This window comes from Lactuca saligna, chromosome 8 (assembly GCF_052625555.1).
Source record: "Lactuca saligna cultivar CGN05327 chromosome 8, ASM5262555v1, whole genome shotgun sequence".
Classification (NCBI taxonomy): Eukaryota; Viridiplantae; Streptophyta; class Magnoliopsida; order Asterales; family Asteraceae; genus Lactuca; species Lactuca saligna.
In genome coordinates, this window is record NC_136424.1 from 160,010,204 (window position 1) to 160,021,915 (window position 11,712).

The 11,712-nt window shown below is 35.3% G+C and overlaps 1 protein-coding gene across 1 annotated transcript; it reads left to right on the plus strand.

Moving 5' to 3' along the window:
• The first annotated feature begins 8,375 nt into the window (after positions 1-8,375).
• LOC145010235 (uncharacterized) lies at positions 8,376-9,239 on the plus strand. Its single transcript, XM_078968800.1, has one exon. It carries the CDS (start codon positions 8,376-8,378, stop codon positions 9,237-9,239), a length of 864 nt encoding a protein of 287 aa, XP_078824926.1.
• Positions 9,240-11,712: the final 2,473 nt, after the last annotated feature.

Sequence of the window (11,712 nt, forward strand, 5' to 3'; positions counted from 1 at the left end):
TGTCATACTATACATGACGTCCTCCACCCCCAAACATTTCTACCGTTCCGGTTTGGGGGTGTGACAGATTTGTATCAGAGCATTGTTTATAGTGAACTAAGTATATCAACCTATAAAAGATATACAACTATAAATACCATGGGACCGAAGTTCTTTGACTAAAATTATATTTAAAAAGATAGCAATATTTTATAAAAGTATACATACATTCTTATACATAAATACATATAAAACAAGTATCGCAAGAAGAACAAAAAAACGTATTTAAAGGTTGGACACTGCGGTCAAACCTGGACAGTTATGTAATCATATCTAGGATGAATATAGCCTGATCAACTACATGCATTTGAGATATGACCGACATGTGTTTGGGACTGATATGGTGTTGCAATAGTCTTAAAACATACTTATGTGATAATTTAAAAGACCCTTCTGGTAGGTCTGTAATTCCGAAGTGTATACTCCCAAGGTTTTATATATTTGAGATTTTATAGACTTAGAATTTGTGGTCTATGCTCTACTTCCTGTTCCTTGTTTGCTTGTGGTTTTAGAGTAGGATCACTTATTCGAAGGACCATTTAATCATAAATTATATACAACTTGTATACATTGCACAATGATAGGAGGACCCGGTAAGGATCACCCCATAATGTCCTACTTAATCTCATAGATTCTTTAGACAATTCCATTCTCGCGCGATAAACTCGGATAGATGTAACCACTCCATCATAGCAGTCAACACAGGAGTCAAGGAGCAACAGAAAGAGATTCAAGAGGAGTTTTCCAAGGATGGATTAGCCGAAGAAACTAAAACTTCCTATGCGTCACACTAATAAATAATAACCTTAAATGACTTAGTGAGCTAGTGAATACACTACTCACACTATGTGTTAGGATTATTCCTTTTTCTTACAGCCAGTAATGGATATTCAATTCACAAAAATCATTCGAGGATAGCCACTTCTAATTCATAAATTTTATTTCATATAGACTCCCTTTATGAATTGTTTCCAGAACCCTATGAAAGTCAGAACCGGATACATTCAGAACTAGGATAACTTAGTCTTTCAGCTTTCGACTTATAACCTCTTCTATAGACTTATTTCCATCTCATCTTTTTATCCATTTTAGCAAAAGATGCCTCGTGGTACACCTATAAGACACGTAGTCAAGAACACAACAGATAATCCACCACCACAACCCGACTTTGCTGCTTTCCAAACAACGGTAACAACCGTAACAATGGCTGCCATAGCTTAGATCTGTGCAAATGGTACCAGTGGATCTGGTAGCGGTACCCACCTATTTAACACTGGAGTTACATACGGAAACCCATGGGAGTGTTTGTATAAGGACTTATGAACTATAAACCCAAATACTTTAACGGAAATGGGGGAGTCATTGCTCTGATGTGATGGTTTGAGAAAACATATTAGGTTGTCAAAACCTGTCTGTGCCCAGAAGGGAGCAAAGTGAAGTTTGCTACCCGCACCTTCTCTGATAGAGCCCTAACATGGTGGAATAGCCATGTTAAGTCACTAAACCTATCTGTGGCTAACTCGATAGGCTGGGAGAACCTGAAAGAAATGATGTTGGAAGAATACTGCCCAAGGAGCGAAGTTCAAAAGATAGAACAAGATCTATGGGAACATACCATGGTCGGCTCAGACTTAGTGGCCTACACTGACAGGTTTTGCGACCTGGCAGAACTGTGTCCCGAGATGGTTACCCCAGAGAGTAAGAAGATAGAAAGGTACATCTAGGGTTATCTTCCCCGATTCAAGGAGATGTACTATCTTCTAACCCAACTACCTTCAATAGCGCCAAACGCCTGGCCTAGTGACTCATTGACCATGGATTTCGCCATGGCATGGTGGTCCCTATTCCCGAGTCATCAAAGGGAAGAGACTATAAACGAAAGCCAGGGAAAAAGAGGAAGGAGAAAACAACATAGGAACCCCTAGAGGAGCAACAAATGGTTACTGTATACGCCGCCACAACACCTGCTACTCTAGCACCTACCAGTTGATATGCTGGAACTATCCCAAAGTGTGGAAAGTATAACTACCACCACATCGGAGTATGTCAGGAAATGAAGTGCATGAATTGCCGCAGGAAGGGACACACAACCCGTTTCTACAGGGCGCCAGCATAACCGATCTCCCAAGTCCCCGGAGTAGAAGTAAACCGGGCTTGCTATGGTTGTGGTGAGACTGGGCATTACAAGTGGGACTGCCCAATAATGAAGAACTCAGGTGCGGAAGGACAAATTTTGATGATCACCGCAGGAGAAGCTACCCCGGAGTCACCAGCGACGAGCGATACGTCTTCAAAATAAGAATTTCTTTAAAATTTAATTTATATTTATATAAGATTAAAACTAGGGGAAACATTTAAAAGTAGTTATAATAACTCACTTATCTGAATAAGTTACATCATTCATAAGAGAACTAAAGATCCGTACAGGTGAGCTATGATGGCTTAGTATATACATCAGGGTTGTGAATAGCTAGGATTTTTCAGACATAGAGTGACTAATTCCGCCTTAAATCCTGTTCCGTGTTTGGTTGTGGATTTGGGGCAGAGTCACTCAGTCGACCGTCTTATTCATCTTAATTATACATAACTTGTATATGCGAGATGATTATAGAGGTATCGAGGAGGATCATAATATAGAGTATTGACATTAGTTATCAAAGCACTATCACTGTTAATACTCGCTCATTGAGGTACAGTTTGTGGCAGTGGTATTATCAAGGAGAAAATTGAAAGCACTAGAAAGTCTACACATAATACATTGTCGAGCACACTTGGGATACACTATCGTATAACACATGTTTCTTTCAAATCAGCCTAACTTTTATTACTTTAGAGAGACTGTTTTCATCATTTGTCATGGATTGGCATGGTCCTCACCATAATAAGTTCATATTTTCGAAATTCCATCACCTTGACCGTCAAATTCACGAAACCCTTGTCATCCGTAACGACAACCCGACCTAGACCTCAGTATTGTCTCTTGTCTTCTAAACCTCAAAGTACCCAAGAAAGGAGTACCTTGCCCTTCGTAACCTTGCCATCGTATACGCAACAAACCTTCCTAATCTACCACTCGTCCAACAGATCAAGTTTAAGCACAGAGTCTCAGGATGAATATAGCCCACCTATTAGTATTAAGTGTATGCACAAGGGTGGTATATAATTATGATTATACAGATTTAGTATGTGTGTTTCTTCCCAATATCCTATTCCTTGTCTGGCTATGGACCTGGGGTAGAGCCGCATATTTGCCCGTCTTACTAATCTTAATTATATACGACTTGTATGCACGAGGTGATGATAGATGGACCAGGTATGAATCTTATCGTGAGTGTCAGGGCAAAGTTTCTCAGGTCTACGAGTGGGTATTTTGCCATTCAGAGGAGCATAACCCCAAGAGTACTACTAGGAAATCTAATATTGGGACAAAATTCCATATAAAAGAATATTTGCATCAAATATAAATAACTATTACAGTTAACTCCGTAAGTACCAAATAAGTACGCCAGGGTTGTATACAGTGCTGATCTAACAAACAATGGGATGTGTGACTTCCACCTCATTTATTGTTCATTGTTTGCTTGTGGGCTTAGGGCATATTTACACAATCGATTGTCTGTTTACTCTGGATTGTATATAACTTGTATCCATTTTTTACTCATAGAAGGAATTGTAGAGTCATTTTTACTTTCATTCATCACATCAGAAAATATAGGATTTTGTGGAGGAATAGGCGAACTTTTCTAAAAGAACTTGTAACTTACTTTTCATCACTTAAATACTTATGAACTCAACAGCTTAAATGCTAATCTACTCTTTCAAAATAACTTGTATTCTCAGGAAACTAGTAGACATGTACGTGCACTGGGATTCAGAATATGGAGTATAGTAGTTTCATGTCTTGTTTTGTTATTTACTTTTAGATTCAATCTTTTGTGAATCACATACTTTGTAAACAATTTAATATTAATGCAATGGTTGTTTGTTACTTTGATTACTATGATGCATGTGTTGTGATACTAAACATGATGTCCTCCGCCCTTGAACGTTTCCGCTGTTCCGATTTGGGGGTGTGACATCAACCAATGAACCTCACATCATGATTAGCAACCATAACCTCCTTATTTCTATAAATAACTAAAACATCAGGGTTTTTGAGATTTTGATGGCTCTTACGACATGACCAATAATGGATCACATCATGACACCAAAAAAAATGTGCATTCTCTTAGCCAATGCTGACTCACGACATGACATGGCATAACTCATTTCATAACCTGCTTCCAAATGTCAAATAATTGGAGTTTTGTACCTCGAAGATCCGATTGTTACATTACACTGCCTATTTGTGTTTTATAACTAGTTGAGATTCAATAGATTTTATAAATTTAAAACTAGTGGTATAAAAATAACACAATAGTGAGCCATTAATTGTTGGTTAGTTACTATTTTATGGTATGCAAATGCTTTCTGTGAGGGCTTTATGCCCATGTGTTGCAGAAGACCGTTTATTGATGTAATTTAATTTGTTATATAGCGGCAATTTCTTTATTTTATTTTACAAGCAAGGACCATTTCTTTAATTTTGTGGTATGCAAAGACTATATCTATTAGTTTGTTACATTAGGACCATTTTTGTAATTTTATTTTAAATGAGGATAATTTATGTAATTTTATCTATCTCTTACAATATGACGATTTCTGTAATTTTGTCTTAATTGAGAACGTGTTTATAATTTTGTTATAGAGGGACCATTTCTGTAATTTTTTTCTAACACAAGGACCATTTATGTATGTTCTCACACATTGATTGTTTCTTTTAATTACTTTAAGAAAAACTATGTGGTTGGTCCATATTGTTTTCCAAAACATGTGAATACATGAGAATTATTTTATGTGATACGTACTAGGTCCCCACGGTTTCATTCCTTGCCTGGTTAGTCCTCATGGCTTACAAAACCTACTCATTGGGCCAAATCTATGAATTGGCCTTGTCTTAAGATGAACCCATCAAACTCCCCTTCATTATATCGTTATTTATCTCCATTGACGATGAACCTACCAAACTCTCCAAGTCGCCACCATAATTCCTCACTGAAAATCTCTTCATCGTGAATAGGTTCAAATACACTCACACACACAAACACTCTTGAAGGTGTTATCAACTTATCGTCACAATTTAATATCCAACTCATGTATTAGTGCTATCATATGGGTATACGATTTATATAAACCCTAATTATGATGAACAACTGAACCTATTGAAGTTATATGAGAATATTATAGAAGATTGAAATGAGAATTTTATATATGGATTAGAATTTTAGGTCTATATGGAACAAAATTTAAAAATACTTTGAAAGGGGAGTCACTTAAGAGTTTGAAAAAAATGATACCACTTGAGGAAAATGCTCTCCCATTCCTTATCTCTTCATGCATTGGTAGGAGGTTTTCTTAAAAACTCATCACCACTATTGAAGCTTCTATGAATCATCAAACAATTTGTGACAATTTTTTGGTTTCAATCAATCCTTTACTGCTTCATAATTTTAGTATTGTTTAAATTCCATAAGGTACAAATGAGTGGTGGGCTTGGTAATTGGTTTTATGAAGGTGAAGGAGGTGAGTTATGATTCTTTCAATAGAAGGTTTGAGTGAGGATTATGGATACTAAGAACGAAGCTTGGGTAGCCATGGCCATAGGTGGTGGTGGATGATTGGACTTAAGAAAAGAATGGAATATGGATTTTGTAAAGTTGGATGATAATGGTGGTGGGTTGAATATATAGGGTGTGGATGAAGTTTGATTTAGTTTGTAAAGGTCGATTTTGATTGCCCAAAAGTATTGACCAAGTATGATTTTGATTTCAAGTTTGTCTTTGCTACTATTTTTGTTTGATATGGTGTTGGTGGTGGCTAATGGTGGTTGGTGGAGATGACCTGTGGAAAAATAATCACCAAAATAGATAGAAAAATAGTCACCAAATAAATGGTCAACAGGAAAAAAGATGACAATAGTGATTGTGGAGGGGTGACCTAAAATAAAGAGAAGGAAGATGTAGGGTGGGATTTACATTATTATAGTTGTGATGTGTATTACATAGCAAAAATGACCGGACAAGAAAATAAACCATAGAGACCAAACGCGTAGAAGTTCAAACAGTTGTCATGTGTATGAATACACATGTTTTGTGTTTTATAAACCACATACCAACTACATAATTTTGTCCTTTCTCTAATTGAATACTACATGAACCAAAAGTAGAATTCACTTAAAAAAAATGGTATATCTTAATTGACCTTATCAATAATTACTACAAGAAAGGTTAGCATTACCGGCGACGCCTTTAGTGGCGACACCAGGCAATAGCGGTGACATGTAATTGACGCGTTACATGTCGCTGCTATTTCCTGGTGTCGCCCCTAAAGGCGTCGCCGCTAATGCTTTGTTACAGCGATCCGCATCATTCCAACCCTATCCGTCCGATTTCTTTTCAATCCAACGGCTGTAGAGGAAAGCGAAAAGACGCGCTGACTTTTCCCTCTACTTGTCGCTGCTATTGCCCTAGTGTCGCTGCTATTGCGCATCCGTCGCTGCTATTGCCTGTCGCCGCTAATGCTCATTGCAGATATCCCATTCCACTTTACCTTTCTGCCATTTCTTTTCTGCACTATTCTTTCTTTCTCTCATTTTTCTTTCTTCAATCTCACTTATTTTTTCCAACGTAGTGGACTAGGAAGTGCTTGTTGGGACCGGTGCTAGCCCCTCCTTCCCCCAAGACCGCCACAGCCCCCAAAACCGGCGACCTTGAGCTACATTCCGAAATTGCCCCCAATCAAGGTCGAATTCCTCCTCTTTTTTATGATTTTTCTGTTTTGGTGTTAATTTAGATGATAAATTATGAGTAATTTTCAATTTTGTTGAGCGATGATGTTTGTATTTTGAGATATGAAGTGGTTGTGCATTTTGTTGGATTATTTTGTTGGATTGTACGCATTTTGTTGGATTGTGTGTTTTTTCAGATTTGTGGGAATTTTATTATGTATTTTGTGTATGTTTTGTAATTTATGTTTAGATTACATTGGCTTAAAAATGAAATTTGGCATGAATATATACATTTGTTGGATTGTAATTTATGTTTATACCACATTGCCTTAAAATGAAATTTAGATGTATAAATTTGTATGAAATTGGATGAAATTGGAATATGCAAATTGGATGTATACATTTAGCTTAATTGTATGAAATTGGAATATGCAAATTGGATGAAATTGGAATATTCAAGTTGTATGAAATTGGATGTATATATTTGGCTTAATTGTATGAAATTGGATGAAATTGGAATACGCAAATTGGATGTATACATTTGGCTTAATTAGGTTATTAGTAGCAACTTTCTTCTAGTAATGTATTGTATATGGTTTCAATTTTGTTAGTGATTTAATGTTTGGCTTTAATTGGATGAAATTGGCTTAATTGTAATTTATGTATACATTTGGCTTAATTGTATGAAATCGGATGAAATTGGAATGTGCAAATTGGATGTATACATTTGGCTTAATTAAAAAAAAACATTAAAAAAATAATAAATTAATTGTAAAATAAACTTAAAGTAGTTTTAAAATCAAGTTAATGTTAATATTAAAATAAAATAAAATTAGTTTAAAAAATTAAACTAATAACAAAAAAGAAAATATTAAATTAATTAAAAAATAAAATTAATTTACCTTTAGAATCAAATTAAGTTACCTTTATAAAATCAAATTAAGTGAATTATAAAACCAACTTAATAGCAACATACGTTTAGTGACTTAATGTTGGTCATTACAACTTTAGCTTTAATTATGTTATTAATAGCAACATACTTCTAGTAATTTTAATTTAATTATAGAATAAAATTAAATTAATTTAAAAAGAACATTAAAAAAATAATAAATTAATTGTAAAATCAACTTAAAGTCGTTTTAAAATCAAGTTAATGTTAATATTAAAATAAAATAAAATTAGTTTAATAAATTAAACTAATAACAAAAAAGAAAATATTAAATTAATTAGAAAATCTAATTAATTTACGTTTAGAATCAAATTAAGTTACCTTTATAAAATCAAATTAAATCAATTATAAAACCAACTTAATAGCAACATAATTTTGGTGACTTAATGTTGGTCATTACAACTTTAGCTTTAATTAGGTTATTAATAGCAACGTACTTTAGCTTTAATTAGGTTTCCCATGTTGGAATACTTTTTGAATCATCAACTTTATGAATACTCTACTTGATTTTTGTTTCTCGTAAAGTAAACCTTAAACACTAAATTATGTTTCAGTTGCATCATGTCTATTGATAAAAGCTGGACTACTAATCCACATCGTCAATCTCCCGAGTTCCAACTAGGACTCGACACTTTTGTTGAGAGATCCATGTTACACCTAGATTGTAAAGGTGAAACCAGATGTCCGTGTGAGAAATGTGATAATCGTTACTTCATGAATCCGAAAGCAATGAGACGTCATGTTCATATATATGGTTTCAATCAATCATACAAAACATGGATATATCATGGTGAACCTTTAATCCCTCCAGTTGTAGATGTCGTATCGCCAAGCAACGAGATGGCTGATGTTATTGACGTTGTTATGTGGGAGTCAAGAGAAAATGATATAAACCTCGATGAAGGAACCTCAAATTCAGGGGGTAGTGGTGTCGATGATGATTTTGAAGAGTTGTTAGAGGCAGTCAAAACCAAGTTATATCCTTGTTGTACGTTTTCATTCCTTGATTTTTTAGCAAAGCTGATGCATATGAAGGTCAACAACAAATGGACTGATAGTTCATTTGATCAACTCCTTCATTTGTTGCATTCGACATTTCCACCAGACAACAAGGTTCCCCGTTCATATTATTTAGCAAAAAAGAAACTGAAGAAGTTAGGTTTGGGGTACGAGTCAATTCATGTGTGCAAAAACGATTGTTTTCTCTTCTGGAAGGAACACAAGTCATTGCAAGTTTGTCCCGTTTGTAAAGAGAGTCGGTGGACTGATAAAAACACCAAGGGTAAGAAAGTGGCTCATAAGGTGTTACGGTACTTTCCAGTGGCCCCTAGACTACGCCGTTTGTATTGTTCACGGTACACTTCCAAACATATGATATGTAATAGTACTGGGAGATCAGAAGATGGTGTGATGCTGTTGGATTAGTGTCTAAGGCTGTAACTATATTTGGTAATTATTTGACCCGGTTGTGCATGATCCTTTTGGGTTGCCTTCACCATAGCAACTTGACAAGGTGATTTATATAGAGAGGAGAAATATTATTATTAATGTGTTATAAGAATAATATATTAAAAGAATAATAATATTATTTGATTGATATAAGTCATAAATTAATTAGGAATTAATTTGGTGACTTAAAGAGATTAATTAAATAAATTAAGGGGCATAAACTGTCAAATGTGTGATAGTTGTGTTTTAGGCTATGAATCCTTATGGATATTGGAAGGGACGATTTTAAGGATATGGATATCCTAGAAATCGTCCAAGGCCCTATCTAGAAGGATATTTTGATTGCTTTGAGGCTAAGTTATCCAATTAGGGTTTAAGGTAAAACCCTAGGAGCTCATAGTATAAATAGACCCTTAGGGAAGGAGAAATCAACCACTCTATGCTTTGAGGAAACCCTAGAGCCAATTTCTCACCTCTCTCCCTCTCTCATATCATCTTCTTGCTAGTAGGTGTTTGTAAGCCATTAGAGGAGTGACAATTGTGACTCTAAGCTCCAAGGAAAAGAAGTTTTCAAGCAAGTAACTCAAGGTATTATTCTAGATCTGCTTTCATGTGTTATAAATTGTTTGTTTACACTAGATCTATGATTTAATGTCTTGGATACAAAGCATGTTCAATTAGAGAAACCTAGATCCAAGCAATAAGGTTTGCATGTGCACATAGGAAAGTTCTTATGGCTCAAACCCAGCAGTGGTATCAGAGCCTTGATTGGTTTCAATTGAATATGATGCTTAACTGTTTTGCTTGCTGAAAATCGTTTTGCTTGGCCTCTGTTCGACCCAACTCGGCGAGTCTGTGTCTAGACTCAGTGAGTTGGCCCTACTCGGTGAGTCCGAGCGTCAGGCAGAGGATATTTCGGGATTTTGTTGCTGTTTTGTCTTGGATTTGATACCTAAATCGTTTTGCTATGTTAAAATCCGAATTTTGACTAAATTTTATGATTATCCTTGACATAACAACAGATAATTTCAAATCTTTTGAATATTGGTTATTTATATGATAAATATTGGCTATTTAAAATTATTTGGTAATTATCTAATGAATAAAATTGGATTAGGTCAAATATAGATAATTATGAAATTAATTATTTGAATTATTTGTTATTTGATCCCTCTAGTTTTGAAAAGTTCAAATTTGTCCCGAAGTTTTGAGATTTAAATTTTGTGATTAAAAGTTTAATTTAGAAGAATTTAAATTTCAACCCCTAGAGTTTTAGAAGTTTAAAATTCAACCCTATACTATTATATTATTAAAGCTTAATGAATATATATTAGTATAATTAAAATGCTAGTCTTACCGTTAGTAGGCCTCATTCACGAAGCCGATCTATAAGGTGGGTATACGGGTGCTACCTATAAAATGGCGCTTAAAGGGTGTACACTCACACCCACCACTTGCTTGACTGGTGGAGGGTCGTTAGTTGAACGAGTAGGATAGGGCAACTCTCTCTTCTCATTAAAAGTATAATGTTAAAATATAAAGTAACTACATGTTTTTCCAAATTCCCAATCCTAGTTACTTTAGGAAAAAGTGAATTGATGCAATCCCATGAAATTACACCTTGCACCCTTGCTTAGAAGTTAGTGGAGCGTGTGTGGTTTACCGGCACACTAATTGGTTCTAAGCAAAGGTGGCGAAGGGTGATTCATTGTTTATCATAGTTCGATGGAGCGTGTGTGGTTTACTGACACATCGAATAGGTGATTGTAACAATGAAGACACCATATAGATTAACATGGTTATTCACACCCACTTTGTGATCCTCGGTATCCCAGTCACAAACAAGAGGGGAATATCGAGATTTAAACATGCCATTGAAAATTTCAATGAATCTCCAAGAAAATCTAGGAATTCTTAATGCATTTAAAACTTAAGGTTATCTTTTTCATGGCGAAGAATTTGTGAATCGTCATTCACTTACCTCCAAATTGTTTGCATGTTGGATCACGACATTCCTTTTCTAATATGTAAATAATGTTGTTGGGTCCTAGCCCTAATTCTTCATTTTGAGTGTTTAATTAGGGATTCAATACTAATCAAACTTTGTCCTTTCTATTTGTAGATGTCGAACGCAAACAACACTGCTTCCAACTCATTCACGTTAATGAGTCTTTGTCAAAAAGTCACTTTCGATGGATCGAACTTTAGCGAATGGATAAGATACATTCGCACGATCGCGCGTTACGAGGACACAGAGTATGTTCTCGATGAGAAGCTCGAGAAGATCAATTCAGAAACTGCTACTCCCGAAGAAATGGTTGTCTTTGAGACACATGAACGTGATGCAATGAAAGTCCATTGCATCATGATAGCCACAATGAACTCCGAATTCCAAAAGTACTATGAGGACATGTATCCTTATGAGATGCATCTAGACTTGATGGAGAGA